At 32.6% G+C, this 25516-nt stretch overlaps 2 protein-coding genes across 3 annotated transcripts in view; one reads left to right on the top strand and one right to left on the bottom strand.

Annotated features, from left to right (window-relative positions):
* DAG1 (Dystroglycan 1 (Dystrophin-associated glycoprotein 1)) overlaps positions 1-20993 on the top strand; it is a 110747-nt gene extending 89754 nt beyond the window's left edge. Inside the window, exons 12-18 of one of the 2 annotated variants that reach the window (XM_051213255.1) lie at positions 2605-3036; positions 8060-8140; positions 9035-9143; positions 12280-12545; positions 14174-14659; positions 15668-16102; positions 20477-20993. In XM_051213255.1, coding sequence (XP_051069219.1) covers positions 2605-3036; positions 8060-8140; positions 9035-9143; positions 12280-12545; positions 14174-14659; positions 15668-16102; positions 20477-20868 — 2201 coding nt within the window. In that variant the 3' untranslated portion in view covers positions 20869-20993. Of the gene's footprint in view, positions 1-2604; positions 3037-8059; positions 8141-9034; positions 9144-12279; positions 12546-14173; positions 14669-15667; positions 16103-20476 lie in introns of both variants that reach the window. The other variant, XM_051213254.1, reaches the window with a different exon arrangement.
* MS3_00005229 (uncharacterized protein) lies at positions 5989-6459 on the bottom strand (the record flags this gene model as incomplete). The annotated part of the gene is made up of 1 exon (XM_035731620.1): positions 5989-6459. The coding sequence occupies one exon, from the start codon at positions 6457-6459 to the stop codon at positions 5989-5991; it is 471 nt and encodes a 156-aa protein (XP_035585735.1).
* Positions 20994-25516: the final 4523 nt, after the last annotated feature.

Raw genomic sequence — 25516 nt, 5'->3', positions numbered from 1 at the left:
TAATTCAAGGTTTTTCTGTACACTAACTTTAACAACATAGCAATATATATGACTAATCATACTTTTAGCAAACTTCACTGAGTCTTATTCGAACACTGGTGATCATTTTAACCAACACAACTAAAAAAGCACCCCCTAAAATCTTTGCACTTGAAAGTTTAACCGAAGCTGTTCTTTTTATGAATTGCAGTTATGTAAAAGAACATGAGACACCTTTAAGAACTCTTCCAAACGAATAAGCATGAACTACTTTTTCCAGAAATTTTGAAGACTATATATTACTTCAAGTGTATAAAGAGGAAGACAGTGTATTCAGAATTCTAGTAAACTCAACTTTCTGACAATAAACCGAAACGGAATCTGGAGATTAGTTAAAAAGACTAACGTTTAAATGGACTAATATGAATGTTTCTGGTTACTTCGGTTTTATAACATGTAATTTTATTCAAATCAACCTCTTAAAGGAAAACTTTTTATGGCGTTTATAACCCAAAATGATACAAAGAAACGCGTTTTCAAGCCTACAAAATGCTGATGGTTTGATAAAATTGTTATGGAGTTGAATATTTTGTCTAAAATAAAATAAAGAACTTTAATTAATCCCCCCCAACCAAATCCTTGTCAGATTTCGATGAAGATACTATCCAAAACTGCTATGAAAAACAATTATCCGATGTTTCTTTCAAAGATAGTTCAGACTTTTCATTCCTACTACAAATATATAGATAATGACCTTTTAATTGATTTGTAGATCATAAACCTCAAAATCAAGTACATTTTTAAGGCTTTTAAAAGAGAAACAATTTATTTTACGAAAAACGGTTTTGATCATAGAAAAATTATCACAAAACATTGATCAGTATGATACCTAAATATGCATTAGACAAAAAGCTAGGAAGATGATAAATATTACTTGGAAATGTTATATCCTAGTGAAGATTACATTACGAGTAACGTCTGAGACTTATTAATGGTCTATTATTATTTATATATTCTGATGGTATAAATATTCGGTAACTAGATTATTTATATCTATATTCCCCTTGTTATAAGCTTTATTTTGACCTATAGTTTATTATTGTACGATTTACGATTCTTAAGCTATGTTCGGTTTATTAACTACTGCCTCCCACGTTCACAGCCACTTTTTGGCTTTATTGTGTACAAATGTTATTTCCTATTTTATGGTGCGTTGTGGTCTGCTTGATTGATATATAAACCCAGTATATCTGAAATAAGTTATTCGACTCGCATATTGGAAGCTGGCATTTGTGTTCTTGACTCAAGTGGACGGGCTAGGCGGACATAGGACCAATAAGGACGCTAGACTGACCATACCGGTCGAACGTCATTGGTTTGGCTCAGTGCATAAAACTGTTCATTGTCTTTATTCATTACTGTAGATCATACAATACAGATGAAAATATTTCTCGATTCATAAAATTTTCTATGATCTCTAAGTGCTTACGCCAGTATAATCTATCATTTTTGAGTAAAATGTTAGCTCAAATTACAGTGTTCCGTTTCATTCTTGTTATGAACAATACAACAAAATCAGATTCATAATTGTATCTGTTCTAAGCTTAGGACGATTCGCTCTATTCATTCTATTCTTATTAAATATCTGTTTACCCACCGTAAAGAAAGTATTCCGTAATCACGACGTCTTCTATTTAAGTTCAAGTTCATCTAACATAATGTTTATAAATAACAAATAAAGTTAATCTTCCTATTGTACATTTATAAATAATTTTCTTATCAACAGCATGTGAAAACTAATTAATATTAATAAACCAATTCATTTCATTACTGAATGTATTTCAGTGATAAATCAATAAGTATTTATCTACTGAACTTATCTTGCATGGTTTTAGTATCCAAAAATTATCATCGCCAAATCAATGTACTTTGATTTTCCATTATGGTGAAATCGAGAATGCCGACCAGTTGAATACTGTTTATCTGTATAAGGTTGTGGAGATTGATAAGTTTCACTGAAATCATGAACCACCATTGAAAACCTGGAAACACTGGACAGCCGTTTCATTCTTATATAGAGCTTTTCAGAAATAATTATCAATATAGGGTTGCAGAGGCAGTTACTCAATCGAAGATTATTGCGCAACGTCATAAACTGCTTAAATCTAGACATTAACACCGTTAGATGGCGGCTCATTGGTCTATAGATTAGGCGTTTACATGAGATCGAAAGTCTTGGTTTCGATTCCCATGTGCGGGATCGTAGATGCGCACTTTTGAAGAATCGCATGCTAGGACGAAACGGCCGTCCAGTGTTTCTGAGTTTTCAGTGGGATCTAACATCGGTCTGTTCATGATTTCAGCGAGTACTGTTTATTAGCCCATAATATATGGAAATGTTCCTCATCACATTGATAACATCAAGCTTTTCAGTCATTTTTAAAATTAGTGTAGGTAATAATTTGAGCATATATCTCACTGACATATCACTGAAATAAGATAAATAATGATGTCTTTGATGTATATTGTACTGTAAAAATGGTTAATTTTGATAGTTAAGGTACTTAAAATCTAAAATTTCATTCCCAAATTTACATAACAGCTCATTTTCCGCTCTTTTTTCAGATGTAAACAGTCTATCAGTCACATGGGCTCAACTTTCATTGCTTCAAGAACAAGGAAAATCGCAAACAAATATACCAGATGAAAATTTGTCTAACTGTCCATGGGAAAAATTTGATCATTTACAAAATTTACTTATTTTTGCACCAACTTTAGTTTCAGCTCAGAAAAATCTAGGTCTTGTCACTGGTCTTGCTAACGATGGTCAACTCTATCTATCCCCTTGGTCAGCACCTTCGAATCATTTTAGAGCACACATCGAATCATCTGAACTTGGAATAGTTGAAGCGGCTGTAGTTGATCGTATGGGAAGTTGTGCACGTCATACTAATAAGTTCGAAGGTCAAGAACTGGTTGGACAATCAATGCAAAACAGATTCTCTTCATTCTCAAGTTTAGATAATGATGTGATTATGAATTTCACAGTATTTACGGGTACGTTTAGAATCATGTTAAATGATTTGTCATTTTTACGTATATAATGAACTGGGAATTCTTAATTACACACTTTACATAATGTATATTAAATTGTGAAAAATGTCTTGATCAATAATGAAATAGCTTGTCTTAATACTGGATCGAACCGTGTTCTAACTAATATTTTTTTGTTTGAATGATTGAGTAACAAAATGATTGACATTAGAAGTTACATAAAGCATCTATAAATTTTCACTTCATCAAAATACTCGGGTTAGGTGCACTCTTTAAAAATGAGGTTCGTGATATGAATTAACGCAACTATAATTTTAAAAAGCTTGAATCATTAATAACAAATGTTGCATAGTTTCATCGATAAGTGAAAGTAACATAAGGCGTGTCATATAAATTACAGTTGGTAACTGCATATCATAACAACCAAGGCGAACTACTAACAATCTTATAGAAAATTGCTGATATAAAACATTATTGATAAACTAAAAACGAAGGTCCACGAGTATATAGACTTATTGTTGTTCCGAGATTTGGCATCATTCTAATTTAAATATTTTCATCTGACTATCAACTAATAATATTTGAAAATGTAAAAATTAAATTTTATTTTTTATTATGAAGCTAATAATTCTTTTTGTTCGGCACCGTATAAGATTGGAACATTTAGACCTCTGAGGATTACTGTGAAACATTTATGACTACCTAAACAACGTGCTAATAGATCAATAAGTTATTTTAGAATGAGTATATACATATCATACCTAAGGAGAAATTCTTAAATTGTTTTACGATCGTACTGGTTCTTAGGTTTTATTGTCTATTTTGCCTAAAACGTAAATGAAACCTTTACGCTTAAATCACCTAGAACAAAAAACTCAATTTCAGTAAAATAACGAATCGCTTTTCTGATTTAATAGGATGGGTGTAATTACCATGTATTTACTTACTTATGCTTGTTACCCCTCGTAGAGGAGCACAGGCCGCCCACCAGCATTCTTCATCCAACTCTGTCCTGGACAATACTTTCCCGTTCTTTCCACTTGCTATTCATCCTTTTCATGTCATCTTCCAATTCTCCACGCAATTTGTTCTTCGGTCTTTCCCTTCTCCAACTCCCATCAGGACTCCAAGTTAGTGGCTGCCTCATGATGCAGTTTGATGATTTCCGTAGTTTATGTTCTATCCACCTCCTTCAATCGGAAGCTGGTTTGTCTTCTCCCACAGTAGGTTGTTGCTGATGGTATACGACTAACAGACATTGAGTTGATTGTGTGGGTGATTGGTTAGAAATACCTGTACACGTTTGACAATAGCTGTGGTAATTCTTCAAGCTTCAGCTCCATACGTACATTAGAACTGTCTTGACGTTCGTATCGAAGATCCTCATTTTGATATTGGTTGACAGTTGTTTTGGGTTGCATATGTTCTTCAACTTTAGGAATGCTATCCTTGCCTTGACAATCCTTGCCTTTACGTCTGCATCCATTCGTCCTCATTCTTCGATGATGCTTCCAATGTACTTGAAAGTTTACACCCCTTACAGAGCTTCTTCATCAAGTGTGATTGGGTTGGTGCTCTCCATGTTGTATTTGAGGATCTTGTCTTTTGCCTTGTGTATGTTGAGGCCTACTGCTGAAGAGGCTACTGCTACTCTGGTTGTCTTCATCTGTATTGGTTCGTATGTATGGGATAAAAGGGTCAAGTCATCTGCGAAGTCCAAATCTTCTAATTAATTCCGAGCTGTCCATTGTATTCCGTGCCTTCCCTTAGATGTCGAGTTCTCCATAATCCATTCAAACACTAGGAGGAAGAGAAAGGGGGAGAGTAAGCAGCCTTGTCTGAATCCGGTCCTTACTTGGAATGCGTCTGTCAGCTGTCCTGCATGTACCACTTTGCACTGCAGTCCGTCGTATGAATTCCGAAAGATGTTGAATATTTTCTCAGATACACCATAATGTTGAAGGTGATTCTACAAGATTCTTCTATCCACAGCTAAATACTTCCCTATAAGCAAGTAAGTTGACGTATGGTGACGAGTTCTATTCAATCGACTGTTCAACGGTAATCGGTAGTGTCACGATATGATCTGTGCACGACCGGTCCTTACGGAATCCAGCCTGTTGATCTCGAATATGGTAGTCTACTAAATCTTTCGTTCTGTTCAGCAGCACTCTCGTGAAAACATTTCCTGGTACTGATAGTGGTGTGATGCCCCTTTAGTTCTCATACTTGCTCGAATCTCCTTTCTTCGGCATCTTGATGAGGTAACCTTCTTTCCAGTCTGTCAGTGACACTTGTTTTTCCTCCCAAATATTTTCGAATTGGACGTGCTTCGGTTGATCCATTTCCAGGTCTCACTGCTTCCCCACTCTTTACTCGTCTGCTGGCCATCCTGACTTTTTCGATGGAGTTGCAGTGAACGAGAACACAAGTGGGAAAAATCGGACGTATCTGAACACAAAATTACAGAACGTCTTAGTAAAATCTAAGAACCATATAGCAAATACTCCATTTACAAAATATCAATCAATCGTCTCAGACTTTATTGCTTCTTCGTTTCCACAGCAATCATTCTCTGTTCTCATTTCCTTTTCTCCGATCTTCTTAACCTTCTGCTACCAGGCATTTCACTTTCGATTGATGATACATACTATTTATATCTGTCGACATGAATAGCACACAGCACAGAGTGACATCTATAGAAAGGTCTATGTGTGCTGCTTCGATCTCTGGTGAATTTAATGGGGCTGGTCTATTTAAGAGTTCCTCGAAGTGTTCCACCCATCTGTTCCCATTTTCTTGAGTTCCAGTGATTGACTTTCCTTCTTTGTCCTTGACCGGTCTCTCTGGTTTACAATATTTCCCTTCTGGTTCCTTCGTTCTATCGTAAAGCTGTTTCATATTTCCTTCTCTTGTAGCTTTTTCCGCCGTCGTTGCTAGCTCATCCACATATTTCTACCTGTAGGCCTTAATACTCCTCTTCAGTTGCTTGTTTGCTTCTGTGGATTCATCTTGTACCTTCACTTTCTCTGTTCTTGTTCTGTTGTTGTTAGTTGCTGTCTTCTTGTTCTTCTCTTCTGGAATATTGTATAGGGTTTTGATAGAGATCCATTCTTCATGATGATGCTTCTTGCGACCAAGAACCTCTTGACACGTTGAAGTTAATGCTTCTTGGATACCTTTCCAGTTGTCCTCCATAGTAGTTTCTTCTCCTTTCAGTAGATCTTGTAAGGCTTGGAACCTGTTGTTGAGAGTTATTTTGAACCTGTTGAGTTTGTCAGCATGTTGAAGGAAGTCTGTATTGAACCTTTGTAGTGCTGTTTGTCCAGTTGTCTGGTTCTTCTCTAGGTTCAGTTTTAAATTGGCCACAACTAGATGGTGATCTGAAGCTATATCAGCTCCTCTCCTGGTTCTCACATCTTCCATTGTCCTTCGGAATTTTTTGTTGATACAAATATGATATATCTGGTTCTCCGTAGTGCGGTCCGGTGAGATCCATGTAGCTTTGTGTATACGTTTGTGTGGATATATTGTGCCTCCTATGACCAATTTGTTGAATGCACACAGATTTGCAAATCTTTCCTCATTTTCGTTTCTCTCTCCCAGTCAGTCCATGTCGTCCCATGATATCTTCATATCCGGTGTTGTCCATTCGGACTTTGGCATTTAGATCTCCCATCAGAATGGTGATGTCGTTTCTTGCGCACTTCTCTATGATTGATTGCAGCCTCTTATAGAATTGATCTTTAATGTCGTCATTGCTATCATTGGTGGGTGCATAACATTGGATAATATTCACTGTGATCCCCTCCTTCTTTGTTTTGAATGATGCTTTGATGATTCTGGATCCGTGAGATTCCCATCCTACAAGTGCATTTCGTGCTACTTTGTACAGCATTAGAGCAACTCGCTGTGTTTGTGGAGCATTTTTCTCTTCGTGACCGGAGTAAAGCAGCATCTCTCCCGTATTTAGCCTTTGTTGTCCAGCTTGGGTCCAATGGGTTTTGCTGATTCCTAGTACTGCCCATTTTGTATCTCCTCATTTCCGTTGCTATTTGACTGGTGTTCCCGGTCTCCCACATTGTCCGGACATCCCATGTATCTATACAATTTGTTGCTCTGGTTGTTAGAAGGGGAATCGGCCCCATGGCTTCCGAAGGAACTCGGCTTTCATCATGAGGCGTCATAACTCTTCCTTCAACCCTAGGGCAGAGTTTATTCTGGTTGGCGTTTTTTCAGTAATGTTGTTTTCTACGAATCGGGGTTGCTAACCCGATGCCCGACCCTCCTCCTTTACCCGGGCTTAGGACAGGCAGTAACTCTAGAATAGCTACAGGTGGAGTTAATTACGATTTACATCAGTATTATTATTAGTCATACTTTTAATTTAACATATTATCTGTCTTGTCCACCCAGTTTATCATTGATTTATACATTTTTGTATCAATATCATAAGATTCTCTCTACTCTATGCATACACTCATGCTTCCTGGCATACAATATTAACATTAACATAGCGTTTAGTCATTTGTTTGAACATTAAAAATTAGAAAAGCTCTGTAATCTTAGGTACCTGTTACTATTGCGGAGTTTTTATATTAGAATAAACTAGTTGTGTAATATTTATTGATTTCTAGTGATTCTCTAGTTGACTTCAGTTCATAATAAAAATTATCCTCAAAATACATGAAAGACACTCATCATCATCATCATCATCATCATCATCATCATCATTTAATGTATCTACCTTCAGTGTAATTTCGTTCTACCATAACAATTCAAATATTCGAACTTAACATTTCTATTTATTTTAATAAAGCTTTGATGATGATAAGTTATTGAATTTGTGATAGTTTATTAAATTAGGGGGTTGTTTTTTTGTTCTATACACGAGGTATAGAAGAAATTGTGAACTATTTATCTGAATACAATAAAACTTTGTAATTAAATAGTGACTATAAAAGTGTACACATATTACAAACATTGAATTATCACTAAATTTTCCCTATATTAACTGTTTTATTAGGTGAAGGTTTTCGACGTAAAATAGTAAATGATGATACTTTGGCAACAATGTCTCGAGGCAATGTTCATTTATATGATATAAGTAAGCAGTAATATTCTTAAGCATTTTGAAATTTTATCATATTCTTCAGCTTTGAAGTACAGAATTCTTGAAAAATATATTTATGTCTACTTGGAGGATGATATTCGATAATTTTGATGTTTGATCATATTTCTTTAAAAACGTTTGGACCAAATTGTCAAGCGAAACGTTGGGTTTACTTCAAATTCATTCTCTGAGATTTTGTAAATATATTCTCCCTTCCTAATATTTGAAGAATGCTTTTAATGAAAGAAACTTTCATTTAAGTCTTAGAAGTAACCAGTATACAGTGAAAATGAAAGTAAATGGAGAGTAGATAGTAACTATTTTGAAATAGTTTCCTTTTCTTGTATACATCCAAATTTGTAGTAAAGTATCTATCTTGACTAGTAAATGAATTGGTAGTGAAGTATCATGCATAATAAAAAGTATTGTTTTCGTATACTGAAAATATTACGGCAACATGATCCAGATCATGTATACTTCATAAACTATGAAGAGACCACAAGACAATATTCTTTGTGCTAAAATTATGTGTATTGAAGTAAGTTCTACCGCTAAGGTTGATCTGATTATTACGTTAGACATTTTGATTGAACCAGTGAAGGGTTCTATAAGCATCAAGTAGAAATAAGTATCGACCTCAGACAATGGACGAAGCGTCGTGCAATATCATGGGTCGATTGAAATTGGCCGTTAGATCGTAGATACGCACTGCTGAGTAGTCCTATACTAGGACGAAACGGCCATCCAGTGCTTACAGGTTCTTAATGGTGGTCTAGTTTAAATCGACTCATGAATTCAACTATTAAAATTACTTTGTGCAAAGTTGAATTTTTGATCAAATGAATAAACATAAACTATCCTATTTTTTTTCATTTGTTTTTCCTTAAGGTGGTAGACAAGTAGGCTCATCACATTGGATTGGTTTAGAGAAAGATAAATCAACAATATTTGGTATCATTATTGGCAATTCTGTTCAACCATCAAGTCATAAATTTCAGTAAGTTCTAAAATGATACATATAGTTTTAATTATTCAACAAATATCTTTGTAGTGATATAGAGGGATTTTTGGAGGTTGCATAATTTTCATCGTTTAAATCTCGAACTGATCGGATCCAGAGTCTTGAATGCATATCACTGAGGAGTCCTGTACTAAGACCGAATGGCCGTCAAATGTTTCCAGGTTTTCAGTAGTGGTTTGGCTAAGATTATTTCGTGATTTAAACAATAAAAACGTTTCATGATCATAGGCTCTGGTATAGATTAGTATATTTTATAACTTATATCACGAACTGATTTAATTTAAACAGCTACTGAAAACTAGAAAGCACTAGACAACAATTTTGTTCTAGTATGGGACTCCTTAGCAGTTCAAATTCATGGCTATGAATGGAGACTGAACGCAAAGCTTTCATTCTTCTCAATGACTGATTAGGCTTTCGGCCAGTGAGTTGATGTTCAATGTTTGACATGTTTAACTTTAATGAACTCAAAGTAGTGCTCAACTATCATCTACCACTCTTGGTAACACCTACCTGACAACTGATACTGTTGAAATTCACTGGTCACAGCTTTCAACTAAGACCAGTTGATGATATTAACTACTTAATCTGAATGTATTAGTTTCGTTGAAATTAGTATTTCCATGTAAAAATATTTGTTTATAAAACTATTAGAAATATGAAGTAAAAAATAAATGAGTTTACATCATCAAGTTTACATGTGACAAAAGTGTTTTAGTTGACTTGACCAACGAATTATTAGAATTATAATGGAATTCATCACAAAAATGTCTTAAGCATTTTGTTAAATCATTGAATAAAAGTACAACAGAATAACTAACTCGTTAAATATTCTAACAAAAACTACTAAAACGGAACAAGACAAATGTTTGTTCTTGCCCTTTTTAATTAATGATTTTATCTTATTCTGCTACGTTCGTTGCTCTTCTTCTAGTCAAATTTACTGCGTAATTTCAGTCTACTTCCAGAGTAGAATAGCTATATGATGATGAGGGTAAAATGTATATCACTTTGAGTAACACCTATCTCACGTTATCGGATTATGACATAAATTTAATTGTCACATATAAAGAATAAGTTGATAGTTGTTACTATGTAGTTATTGATTTCTTCTCTAATGATTTTTTTGTCATCTCTTGATGTTTCCTATGAATTTGTCTGATCCGATGGCAATTCATTTTAAAAATTCAAACAGGTTGTATAATTCTGATATGTTTAATAAATTTTTAATCTTGATACTCCATTAAATAATAACCCAAACTAGCATATAAAAATAACAATTAAAGGTAAGCTGAGGCGATAACGCGATTGCGTTTGAAGCGAACGGTATTGGGTTCGAGTCCCAGAGTGAAAATCAACTCTGAGATGAAGGTACATCCAGCCGACGAGTCTCATATAGGACGAAACGTGCATTATGGATCCCACTGCTAGCCACTATCCATCTTTGCACATAATACTTGTGAATTAAGGCTATATCAAAGCAACACGCACAGTATGCACATATGCCAATAATAGACTGATCAATTGCAGTGCTAAACATCAATCGGAAGATCCAACTAAAACAATAACAAAACCCTTTAGCGATTGACTTCAACTGAATATGAAAAGTCGTATATTCAGGTTTCATGATTCATCACTGCTAGTTGTAAATGAAAGTTTATCACATATTCTTATCATCAGAGTAATATAACTCTGATACTTTGGAAGTACTTTTAACTACTATCTCACCATTTTAAATATAAATCAGAAATTATTCAATTAAAACATAAAACTTAAAAAAACTACCATTTTTATGCATAAAAAAGGAATACCTGATACAAATAGTAAATAATAACTAATAATAGTTGTACTATTTATTCTTTTTTAATACCTTTGATGCATTTTTATAAAACTCTTCTTTACCACTTAAACTTAAAGTATTTTCAAAACGGAAAAACGGCAACTTTTCAGATTACTTAAAGATAACAAGTAACACGTTGTCATTTTAATAATTTAACTAGATCACAGCAATACATTCAATATGTACAAAGATTTCAAATAGAAAACTCTCCATTAATAGAATTTCTTGGTTGAATAATGGATTTTTTTCTGAAAATTATTACTAGAATATTTCTTTGATGAAATTCTGTCAGGAGAAATATGTTGAGAATTTAGATTTGATAGTTAACATTACAAAATATGAAACACGATATAGACACTACTGAACAACTCGTAAAATTTCATTTGAATAGCGGCTCAGTGATCTAAAGGTGTAGTGTTTGCGCGCGAGACCGATATGTCCTGGGTTCGAATCTTGTGAGGTGGGATCGTGGACGAGCACTGCTGAGAAGTCCCACAATAAGACAAAACGGCCGTCCAGTGCTTCCACGTTTTCCATGATGGTCTAGCTTCAACTGACTCATGATATCCACAAAAACCCCTTCTGATACAAATAGTAATTTAACGACTCACCGATGCTAATGGAAAGCTATTAGATCAGTAGCTAATGTTTCTAGGACTGCCTAAAGATATGATTTTAAAGTGAATTTTTAATAAGAATGCTTAAAAACGGTCGATAGATATTTTTTACTAATCTTTGGAAACTAAAAATGGCTAATAGAGTTTGACTTAGTTACCGATTGAGTCATTTCTGTTACGGTAAACTATTATCAATAATTTACCGTTGATGCTCGAATTTTCCTATAGTTGGTGTTAAATACTGGAACTGACCAATCTCTGTCGGCACTATCAGGGCAATTCAGGATGTACATATTCCAAAAGAGACTGGTGGATTGCAGTTCTTTACATCTAAATCCCTACAAACAAATTACACACTCACTGTGCCTCCAAATGATTGTCTGGTCTAAACAGTTCAATCGACAGTGCTCTGCGACTTTGAAAAAAAGAGCTAATTTCGAGTTGCGGTGTGAGCACTAACAGCGAAATACAGGCATGTTCATCTGACAAGTTTCGATCGGAACGAAACCCTTACCCCGTATTCCACAACCTAGTTACAGTCTAACTTTATTCGAATGCTATATTTTTTAAAAGCGAAATAAAGTTCTATATTACTTTGCAATAACTCAGTAACTTGAAATGTTTGGCATTTATTCTGTGTACCTTTTTATTTTAGTATAACGGATAATCCAGAAAAGAATGTGGGTGTTCAATTTTCAATATATGTGGCTGGATCCAATCCACAACTGCCAACAAATTTCAATCATCGCGTAGTAATGCACTTTAGCGCAGATCATGGTCGACCATGGACAGGAGGACATAGTCTAGTAGATAGATGGCTACTAATTTCAGCTTTGGATGATTACCTTAGACCTCATTGTATGGGAAGCATTATATGTAGAAATGATATGGATATTATTTTACTTACACTTAACTATCAAGGTATGCGAAGAATAGAAATCCGGATCTTAAGTTCAACATATTATAACATAAATGAACTACTGAATTTCTAGGAATAAAGTAATACTCCAAATTTGAGGAAACAATTTTTTAATGAAATCGAGTGAAGATTATACTGTATTCTGAACAGACCAAAGTTGGAAATAGTTACTATCGAATTCAAACTTTGTGCTTTGAAAATGTCATAGTCACTACTAATCCAGAATGTTTTGAATTTAATATCACTTGAGTGGTCGATGAACATTACTGAGTAGTCCCAAAGTAGGATGGAAAACCTGATCAGTTCTCTCTGATACTCCAATCAACCCCCACAAAATTACCTTATTGAACACTGGTCTAATTATTACTTGACACACAAAAAAAGTATTAAAGAGTCACCTTAAAATAAAAATAGTAATTGTCAGTATAATTCTAACAAAGTTTCCTCTGTTTCAATACACCCGATCAAATATAGTGGTTTGCAAACTTATTTTACATAAAATTAATTAATTGAGAGGATTGTATTGCTTTAGTAAATTTAGATGATTCTAAGATCTATATACTTCTTATCAGTTGGTTAGTGTACAAGTGAATTTGAGAAATAATCTGCTGTTCGAAATAGACGAATTTTCAAAATTCATAATCATTTTTTCAAGCTTAAATAATAAATATGCTTGGCACATAAACTAATATGCAAACTATGAGGAAATGTCGATATCATATGGTTAAGGGTCATCAGTTACAATTCCTGTACCTAAGTTATGTGCTGATTGAAATTCATGAGCGTAGATAACATGTAACATTAAAAAAAGGTCTTAATTTAAAGACACAAATCTGAGTCCACTAATGCCTGAATCAAACAGGTTACCTCAAAAATCGCATCATAAAAGGATGTGGGGTTTAAAATATTCACTCATTGATCAGTAAACAGTGTTAATATTACCAAGCAGTCCAGTGATTGAATTTTATCAAACCATTTATAACGCATATGAAAAACTACTTAACTCAATATCACAGAGAGCTTCGTATGCTGATTGACGATTAAAATACATTCAACAGGTTATCGTAGTTATAAACTAATTCATAAAACTTTTGACCATATTATGGAAACTATTCGAACATCAACTTTTTAAAATGTAGTTGTAACACTACTTTAAGATATTCGTCTGATCAATTTTAAAGGGAATACTGAGTTTATTTCACTTGGTATTGTTTACTTGAATTTTCTCATTGATGTTTAGCACTGCAATTGATCAGTCTGTTACTGGCATACGTGCATTGTGTGCGTATTACCTCGATATTGCATTAATTCACAAGCATTATAAAAATTTAAGTAAAGAACGCCAAGTGAATTTAAACTTCACCCCATTGCACAAGCAAGTGGCTATCAGGACTCAGTAGCTAAGTGGATAACGCGATGATGTTTGAAGAGAACGATACTGGGTTCGATTCTGAAAGTGAGCATCAATTCTAGGGTGCAGGTACATCCAACTGACGAGTCCCAAATAGGACGAAACGCGCGTTCTAGATTTCACTGTTAACCACTATCCATCTTTGCTTATACTGAGTCTACTGTTTTATCATTTTACTATATTATTCTTTTTCTTTCCCAAATACTTTTTTCAATATAGCCTCTGGATTTTCTGTTATATGGGCTCAAAAATCTATTTTAATTCTTACTGAAAATATTCATTTAAATAAAACAACAGAATTATTAGATTCTTATACTCAACAAGAATATTGGAATCAATGGTCTAAACATATACATCATACAGTTAAACGTAATATAGATTTTAATCAAATACCTTTACAATTAAATAAACAATCAAAATGTAATAATCATTATGATAATTGTCAATCTTCATTATCAACTATACACTTTACTAAACCTATTTATGAACAATATAAAAATGTATATAGAAATAAACGTCATTTATATACTACAATAAATTGTCCTGAAAAAGAAATAATAAAATTAGAAAATCGTCTTTTATCAGAAATAAGAAAAGATTTACAACAACCATCAATTGATTTTATAAAACATTTAAAAGAAGCTGGTGTAGGTCAATTAGATGAAATACAAATTGAACGACTTGGTCCTTGTATTCAAACACAACGTAATTATGGTTGGTTTTTTTGTTTATGAATATTTACTAGTTTTTTTTGGAATTTATTAAGATTTTATATTATTATTATATTTGTTGTTAATTATCCTAATGCTCATTGAACTATGGAATTCGAAGCCGATAGGTCCTGGTTTTAAAGCCCGGGGAGCGGGATCGTGGATGCGCACTTCTGAGGAGTCCCACGATGGGACGAAACAACCGTCCAGTGCTTCCAGATTTTCTATAGTGGCCTAGCTTTAATTGACTCTTGCTCTCAACTATTGAAATTACTACAATCTCCACAAAACCCCTTCTCATACTAATTTTTCTTCTATTTATAATCAATGGCAGGAAAACACACATGTTTAATTGTTGATTTAATATATACTACTAGTTATAGAACATTAAAAAGAAATGCTGAGAAAAAAAAGAGGAAGACTATTAGTACACTGTCACTTTTCGTTTAATAAGGAATTTCAGAACAAAACAAAATAATAATTGAGGGTGTTAGTTAAAATAAGCAACAAACAATTTTACATGGAGACCGTCACCAGCGAGAATGGTAGGTCCTGGATTCGAATCTCGCAAGGCGGGATCGTGAATGCGCTCTGCTGAGAGGTCCTGCAATAGGAAGAAACAGATATCCAGTGCTTCCAGGTTTTCCTTAGTGGTCTAGCTTTAAATGACTCATGAATTCAACTATTAAATTACTATAATATCCACAAAACCCCTCTCTGATTATTTCTCTTGGTTTATTTTTTAATTTTGGGAAATAACAAAATTCATTCAATGACTATTTCTTTTGCCAATATGGAACAAAGTCATTAGATGCATGATGGTATTGTAATTTACTGGAACTTGTTATTAATCGAAAACTAATTATATTTAATTAACTTTCTATATAATATGTAGTTCATGAATGTGATTGGTAAAATTTTGATAAATACGTCTATTGTGTCTCTTTTATTATTTTAATAAATAATTCTTTGAGTATACATTTTCTTATGTTTTCATACACAGAAGCTCCACCAATTTTCATACCTGGACCTGGATTTGAAGGTAATCATGAGACGTTTATTCCAAATTATGAAAATAAAAGAGAATATAAAGATTTAGTTGATATTGGTTCATCTATATTATCGTCATCATCATCCTCATCATTATCATCGTTATCAACTTCATCTATACAGGATGAAATGAATGGATCAAGAATAATTCTACTTGGGACTCTTTTACCAGTTTGTATATCATTTATTATACTATTATTAGGTATATTAGCATTTGTATGGTATCGTAAAAATGGTAGATCATGTACAGATGGATTAACATCGCATACATCCATTGTTAATAGTGGACATAGTGTTGTAAATCTAGAAACTGAAAAAATGTTAACAACAATAACTAGTCCAAAAAAATTGACAACTAATGGTCGTCAGTCAAAAAATGAAAAACCAGGTGAGTTTGTTCTGTAATTTTCAATTTTTCCGATCATGTGAATCATATCTGATTCTATATCTGGGATATGATGATAATTTTAAGGTTTAACATAGTAGCAAAACTCAACTTCTTTTAATAATTGTCATTTAATAATTAACACTTTGTATTGCTTAGGTTTATGAACATAACACTGGTTGGAATTAGATGAGCATTCATTATTACTGGAACACAGTGAAATAAATTGAATGTGTCCAGTTTAAAGTTATCATCATATAAGACTAATATAGCTCAATGATTTTGTAAATCGAATTAGTGATACTGTCCATTTATTCATTTACATTAGGATAAATTTATATTTTAATTTTTGTATAGAATATTCTTAAACATACCTAATTACTTTGTTTCTGTGTACAGATTCTGGATATGGAGATATAGAAAATACATTAGAAGCTTTATAATTCAGTCCATGTTTTGCTTGATGCATTCTGATGACTATGGGTTCATCTGACAGTCAACATTAAGATTTCCACACTACTGACATAATTTATCAGACAGACATTTATTTTATGAATTATTAACTGACGGGGTGAGACTATAATTTATGGATGACCTTTAAGCGATGCTAGACTGACCATGAGAGTGTTCATCTAATAACCAGGACCAAATGAGGGTTACAAACCTGTGTGAAGAATTAGAATTGTGATTTACAGTTATTGATTAAGGTTAGAAATTATATTTATGGTTTTCATGACGAACTGACATCAATTATAATGCCAAAACTCTATTTAGCCAAATGGATGAGTGAATTTCGCGCCAAAATCCAAACCTGTTATTTTATACGTGATTGGTTCGTCCATAAATTTTAATCCCGCCATGGATAGATAATACAATTTTTTTATTATGCAAGTGATGAAACTGTATCCTAAAGGATAGACGATTGAATGATAAAGTTTACGTTGCTATGCTAAATAAGATAATCCTTATATAATTTTATAAACTGCATCTATGATCATCATGTTAGTGTCATGATTCACCATAGTTAAGTGATAAAATCTATGTTTAAAATTAACCATTACTAAATGTCAACAGTTGAGATCATGAGTCGATTGCAGCTAGACCACCATGGAAAACCTGGAAGCACTGGACGGCCGTTTCTTCCTATCGCGGGACTCTCCAGCAGCGTGCATCCACGACCCCTCCTCGTGGGATTCGGACCTAGGACCAATCAGTCCCGCGCCAGGCGCTTAACCAACTAGACCACTGAGCCGGCATCCAAAGGTGTTAATGTCTAACTTCAACTAATCCACGAAATTAAGCGACACATCCACCATTGTCATCAGTGAGTTACTACCTCACAAATGACCCGGTTGAACTTCACTGGTCACTGCTTTTCACTAGGAATCCAGGATATATCTCTTGAAGCCAGTCACTAGTGAGCATATTTTGATTATTATCAGAAGGGGTTTTGTGAAGAGTGTAGTAATTTCAACAGTTGAGATCATGAGTCAATTGTGACAAATCATAAGTAAAGACCTTGTAGAATCTTCCAGTTCTATCTGATTATAAAAAAACGACATAATAAAGATGAATAGCTGGTATTAACTTTCTTTCTTATAGTAAATTACCTAGAAATTACTTAAAAACATTTAATTGATCAAAATTTAACTAATCATACAATAACCTACATTCTGTTTACTTTCCTTATATTACTAGTTATTGTTAAAGTATAAATAATGGTGAAAATGAAAATCAATTTATTTACACTTCCCTATTTCTTATATAATAATACTGATGTGTAAAGATCGGATAATTAACGTTTTCCTTTGTTATTACATAAGCTTTCAGTAAAAACTAATCATTTCTTCTATTAATCATATGAGCATATTAGATCATCAGTAAGTGAATAATGGTAAAATATATTTGAACAATGGAATTAATTTTGGTTGGAAAAAATATTAGTTGTAAATTGTAAGAAATATATTGAAACAAATTATTCAATATCATAGGTGGTTTTTTTAAGAATTTTTCGACACTTATTAGGTTACTAACCGTTGTATATATACCAAACTGCTGTTGTTTCGAGATATATGATAGATTCCAGAAGATATAAAATATCAGAAAAGGGTTTTGTAGAAATTGTAGTAATTTAATGGTTAAATTTATGAGTCAATTAAAACTAGACCACCACGGAAAACCTAGGAGCGCTGAATGGCCGTTTCGACCTATTACGAGACCCCTTAGCAGTGCTCGTCCACAATCCCACTAGTAGGATGCGAACCCGGGATCTTCGGTATCGCGCGTGGACGCTCAACATCTAGACCATTGAGCCGGTATCCGACAGTGTCAATGTCTAACTTCAACCAATCTACGAAATTGTGCCACTGTCTACCATTGTCATAAGTGAGTTAATATCACACAATAGACCCGGTTGAACTCCACTGTTCACGGCTTCTCACTAGAACTCCAGAAAATACCTATTGAAGTCAGTCACTAGTGAGCACATGATAATTACTATCAGAAAGCGATTTTGTGGAGATTGTAATAATTTAATTGTTAAATTCATGAGTCAGTTAAAGCTAGATCACCATGGAGAAACTGAAAGTATTGGACGGTCGTTTTGACCTAGAATGGGACTCCTTAGCAGTGCACATTCAAGATCCCGCTCGCTGGATTATTCTCTAAAAAATGAAGAGGGGATTTTATGATAAGAATTATAACAGAATTTCAATAACACGAACTTTTCTTATGTTCAAATCAGAAAATATAGTTTTCACAGCATAATTAAATGTACAATCATTAGACATTCTTGTCTAAAGTTATTGTCTGTTAAAACTGTAAACTAATAGAATGCATGATTATTCCATCAAATATAATCAAAAGTTGTTTGATCAAGTTTAATAATCGATTAAATATGATAACTAGCTCCATTGGCCACAACTCACTTGAACTCAAATCGATTCGTGATTTCAATGGAGTTCAAAAGTCTCCACAACCCCTTACTGACACTCATCAAGTGCTTACTAGCGACTAGCTTTAAGTAGAAATTTCCGGAGTTCTAGTGAGAAGTCTGAACCCATGGAGCTAATTCGTGTCAGGTGTGAGGTGGTTACCCACCGAAAATGTGTAAATATTCAACTAATAAATCATTGAGGAAATCTGTAAAAATAAAATAAGGCTTTTGTAATACCATGTGATTTCTACACCACTTCACAGTTAGTTACAGTTATATAATATACCCTTGTGGGCCAGGGTAATTTTACATTGGTTTTCAGGAGAACCAGACACCATCCGGACTTTCACGTAAAAACCCAAACAGTACAGCTCAACCCCGTTTAGCAGAGGAACCAGACACCGCACAGGCTTTAATGCTACAATCTGAATAGTACAGCTCAATCCTGTAGCGCAACCACACAGGTACCAAGCACCCTGGTGGACCATTCTACACCACTAATTTAAATATATTTCCATTCGAACATTAAAAATATAACTAAATTAATATTGAATATAAAAATCAATACCAAAGAATTGATGACGAGTAAATTGACTTAATAATAATAATATATCGGAGTCCAGAGATGAAAAAGTAAGTCAGTCGATTACTAAGACTGATCACATAATGTAAATGTAAATAACGTAAGAGTATATTTGAGTTTAATGATCACTATCTTAGAACATCAATATTCATATTTAAGCAAAGAATAAAGACAATTAATAGTACACCTTTAGTTGACACCGTCCATCAAGTCAAGGTAAATGTAGCATTTGTAACCTTATATCAGCATCAATCTAATTTCCCCTATGCTTTCAGATGTCGTCTCCTACACACAACACAAATTATAGGAATTCAAACAAAAAGACCTTACATTTTGCATCAATAAATATCACTACAACCTCTCAAATTGCTCTCCCCATCAAATTAACCCCACACATATACTTAGACTCTTCATTTATGTTCATTCTTGCTCTTATATGGTCATTGGAAACGATTAACGGATTCTTGAACACAGATCCTATTGCATCTTCGTTAATATGTAATGAGTCTTAATAATCGACTGATTAACTGTTCCTTCTTCATATTTCGGCTTATCATTAGTAATATTAACATCATGTTAATTTACTCGTTATCATTTCACTGAATGATTTTACTTTCATACGTAGAACTAGATTTAATAGTGTTGAACCATGATAAAGAACTAATTTAAGTCGTATTTCTACTAATTTGTACTTGGTTGAAGGAAGCAATTTCACACATACTACTGACCTTATTGTATTTTAATCATAATTATAATCATATTCATAAGAAATAAAATAAGTCCTTATAAATAGATAATTTAGTATATAAATATAAAAAAGGTTATTACAGTTACAATCTGCTATCTTTTTCAACTGTAGACAATATGAACAGTGGAAACACTTCAAATGGATCTGATAATACATGTTTATCCCCTACAAAACCAATGATATTAATTAATGAACGACCACCGTTTACACCGCCGGACTATAATCCAGGATTTACTGACTCCACGGATAGACTACCTATGACACATTTATCTCAATCACAAATTCCATTACAAAATACTAATGAAACAATAATTACTGGAATGATGGATAATAGACAAAATCAGACAAAAATAAGTTTTACTTTACGACCTAATCCATATAGAAATTTACCTCCAGCAATTGAAACAAAACCAGGAATGCCTTCTCCTGCCTCACAAATTCCCTATGCACCATTTCGTAAAATTATGACATTCCCTAATTCATCAACTGATCACAAACAATAGATAGCTATCTAACTACCTATAAGATAAGTGAAAGATTTATATCCGTCACAATGTGAAAATGTATCATACATGTATTATTATTATTATTCTAAAAGAGAACATTTTTCATCTTATCTATTTTATTTTATCTTTTTGGGTTTCATTTCATTTAATCCAATCCGCTTTATTGTTATTTTTTATGGAACCACTGACATTTTTTTCTTATCATTGATTACATATATACACGTACACAATTGACATTTTACTTTCAGTACGAAGGTATCTCATAATGATTATCTTTGAAACTGATCAATTCATTCGGACAAGTAAAATCATGTTAATAAACTAGCCCAGATTGTTTTGTTTTCTGCTTCACGATTCATAAACGCCTTTGTTTATGTATACTTTTTAAAAAAATAATAAATAAAAGATGAATTCGTGTGTAGCGGTTAACTTTAATGCAAAAGTACTTTTTACTATTATCACTGTTTGTTCTGCTTGTTGATAAATTACTTGAAAGAATAAAGAATACTGAAAAAAAAGTTTTTTTCATTTATTTTATGCTCACATTTTTCTTTATTTATCATTGTTTACTAACTTTTCTTTCTTACTTTCCACTAAGTTTGTTCTTTCACAATACTGTACTGTATTAATATGTTTGTTTATTAGTAATCTTTATGAGTATAACCACAATTATGTATATTAAATGTGTAATTTATTTTGCTTAGGTATTTTATTAACTCATTTGTTTAATGGAAAAAGAAACTGATAAAGTTTAATCATTTATTTATTCATTTGTCTAAGATGAATATCGACATTGTGAACAGTAATCCTTTCAATAATCATCCTCTTGTATTCTTCGATCTCCTTAATGTTAAACTTCTTTTATTTAAAATGTATTAATTTTAAAACAATTTTCTTGTATAAATTTCTGTCCAATGGATAAATAAAACAAAACAATGATGAAGATTATCTATTTCAGATTAAGATATAATGTAATACCGATATGATCAATCAAGTTACATTAAAGTACTATCTTCATTCGGAATTAGATCAGTTGAATATGATCTGAAATCTGAAATCCATTTATCATTGTCATCATTAAACTTATATGAAATTTTTTTTTAAATAATCGTTATTTTTAGCTTACTTCCATTCAATGTTCATAAAATAAACAGAGAATGCTTAAAAAGAGTTTAATATTTGCGTTGGGGGGTTTCTTTTCCTGCTTGTTATTCATTTTAATCTGAAGTTTCTTTATTTTTACTCTCATTGTTATTGAATTGTTGTTCATTCTTGTTATTTTATTTATGCGTTCTTCTCTTTTGCTTTTTCCTTTTCTACTTTCTTTCACTTTTCCATATTCACTATTAACTCATAATGATGATAATCAAATAATGGAACAAAAACATAAAAAAAATGAATTTTAACAACAACAAAATATACAATGATTATTTTCGTAACTGGCAGAAAATTAAGAAGCATTGAATAATTGTTCCATTCTTTTTTAGGAATTTAAATCAGTATGTATCCACCAGTTTGCACAAAATGATGGTAAACCTAATAGTATTAGATCTAAACAAAGAAGTTTTAAAAGATACACATTTGTAATGTTAATCAATTTACAAAATGATGCGACTATTTTTCCTACGTATTTCAGTCGGTCAGTAATAACGTAGAACTTTGTACGTACGTACATAAGTTCGAGTAAATGACTTAAACCTACTATGTTTGAGGTTAAAAATCATTTTCCGTAATAGTCTAGTATATTGATAGTACAATTATTTGTTCATGGATTTATTGATAACATCCGGTGTTTTCAGGAATAACTTACTTACTTACGCCCGTTACTCCTAATGCAGCATAGGCCGCCGACCAGCATTCTCCAACCCACTCTGTCCTGGGCCTTCTTTTCTAGTTCCATCCAATTCTTGTTCATTTTTCTCATGTCTATTTCCATTTCTCGGCGTAATGTGTTCTTTGGTCTTCCACTTTTCCTTTGGTCTTGAGGATTCCATGTGAGGGCTTGTCTTGTGACGCAGTCGGGTGCTTTCCTCAATGTGTGTCCTATCCACTTCCGGCGCTTCTTCCTGATTTCTTCCTCCGCTGGAATTTGGTTTGTTCTCTCCCACAGTAGGTTGTTGCTAATATTGTCCAGCCAACGGACAGGAATAAGACAGAATAACATAGATAACAGCAGAAAGATATCCCTACAACATTAGTATATCTAGGAGAAGGCATGATAGTATTGTATTTTTTAAGAATTTTCAATGGAAATCGCTGTCAGCTAAGAAACTATTAAAATTTAGGGTAAACAACAAGATACTCTGAACCTAGCTTTCCCGCTAATTGCTATCCTTCGACAAAGAGTCTTGAGGAAACGGATAATTTCATGAGATGTGATTCTTTCTCACAAAGTATTACTTCCTGAGACAACCATTAAGCTGTCTGAACTGCAACTAAACATATATAATTATCTATTTCTAGAAGGGTTCCATATGACAAATTTCAGGTCACATTCACATAATTAGTAATAAGTTTTGTTCATTTCACTGAACTTGCTTGGTATCATAATAATTCCCAAAAATTTCATAGACCATAATATGTATCAACATTTTGACTGATCAGTTTCATACAAGTCAATAGTTTACATAAGAATCTCAATAAGGTCTCCGTAAAGTGGAATACAGTAATCATAAGCATAAAATAATAACTTAACCATTTCATTCAATCAATAAAATTAGTTTTAAAATTTACTTTTATTTTCTTCTAATTAGTGCATGCTTCATGAAATTATACTAACCATAACAATTACATAATTGACCCTTTACAATTATACGAATCACTCTATCAAATTTAATTGATCAATAATTAGATTAACTATGATCTTTTTCTTGTCATTTAGTAGATATTCTATGTATCATAAATCGAAAGAATGACTGATGTTAGGACTTCTATCTCTGCTACAATAATCACCATAGTCAAAGATAGTTAAAATATGAAAATAATTAGATTACAAGATAAATCAACCCGAATTAATAATTGTAGTAATCACTATTATTTAAAATCATAACTTAACCATTCAAAATTTATTAAACCATGATGAAAGTTAACAAACCTGTTTAAAATAAGATGCGTATATGACAAAAGAGACTAATCAGTTACAGTCCTTACTTCGATTCATTTACATGCATATTTGTACTGAATACAATGATGTAAAGACTTTGAATAAGTTTAAATAAAGTGAAATAAACGATTTTGGAAGTTCACCAGTCCAGTAACTATATTTCTACAATAACAAAAAAGATTGAAATTTGAGCTGTTAAACTATAAATAAGCTTTGATCGGAGAATCGATGAAAACTAGAGAGTTCTGAAGTTCTGTCTTTTTCTTTGTTTAAGCAAAATGCCTATTACTTTAAAAATTTTGAAAAGATTATTGCTCAAAACACATTAAAACACAAAAATTTATCTCTGAAATAGTATTAGAATGATTCGCCCTCCTATGGATTAATTTCTTCTAATTATTGTTAATTACTTAAATCATTTATATAAGTAAAATTCTAATAGAAGTTTAAGATTTTATAACAATAATGAAATTAGAGAAGAAGGATGTATTTGTAGAATCTCAGCGAAACAATCTGAAGTAAATCCAACGTTCCGCCTGACAATCTGGTTCAAGCTTTTTCAAAGAAATAATAATGAAATTAGTATCACAAGGGGTTTTAAGGATATCATATAGTAATTTCAATAGTTGAGAATTCTCACAATAGGACGAAACGGTTGTCCAGTGCTTCCAGGTTTTTCATGGTAGTCTAGCTTCAATTGACTCATGGTCTCAACTATGGAAATAATTAAATTTTCAAACAAATTGCCTATAAAAGTATGAATATGATTGTATTACTGATACAGATACCAACTTTTTAAATGTGTAACTATATTATTAAGTCTATTAGAGGGAATATTAAAATTAAAATCCGAATATATTTTTCTACCCAAATAACAATAAGTATACACTGTGAACATATCTGAGAATTGCTCATTGCAACGATTACTGTCAAATATAACAAATAGTCTAGTGTCTTGTTCTATTTATTTCCTTGTAAATATGAATTTGTTTCTAAATTTCATTTATAAATTTCTAATGTCCTATAGTCATAGAAATGCATTCTGAAGGTTATCGATTTATTTTTCTTCAAAGACTTTGATACTGTGTTATGATCGAAGTAAGTAAGAATCTTGTCATAACACTAATAACATTTCAAGAGAAACCGATTAATCAACAATATTCTGTCACTTTTTATAAAAAATGATCAAGATAATACTGGAAAAATAAACAAGCTAATGATCAGTTGTCACGTTATAAAAAATATGCAGTATCCCTTTAACCGACTTAATATTGTTTCTTTAATTCCAAAGTCTAAAATTCTTTAATTAATTTTGACATATCATAATTGAAATGATATTTATAAGTGTTCTAACTGAATAACACAATAACGTCAATTAAAAGTTCTAAACGAATGAAATGGCATGATTGGTTGTGAGATAATCAATCAGTGATAGGAAACATACATAATTTGTGACTGGAAACAAACTTATTACAATCATGAAAATGTTGAATTTCAGTTAAATGAATTTTAATATGGATGTTAGTGAATTAACGAGAAAGT

The sequence above is a fragment of the Schistosoma haematobium genome, chromosome 3 (assembly GCF_000699445.3).
Source record: "Schistosoma haematobium chromosome 3, whole genome shotgun sequence".
Classification (NCBI taxonomy): domain Eukaryota; kingdom Metazoa; phylum Platyhelminthes; class Trematoda; order Strigeidida; family Schistosomatidae; genus Schistosoma; species Schistosoma haematobium.
The sequence above is the reverse complement of the archived record's forward strand: the minus strand, read 5'-3'. Positions and strand labels throughout refer to the sequence as shown.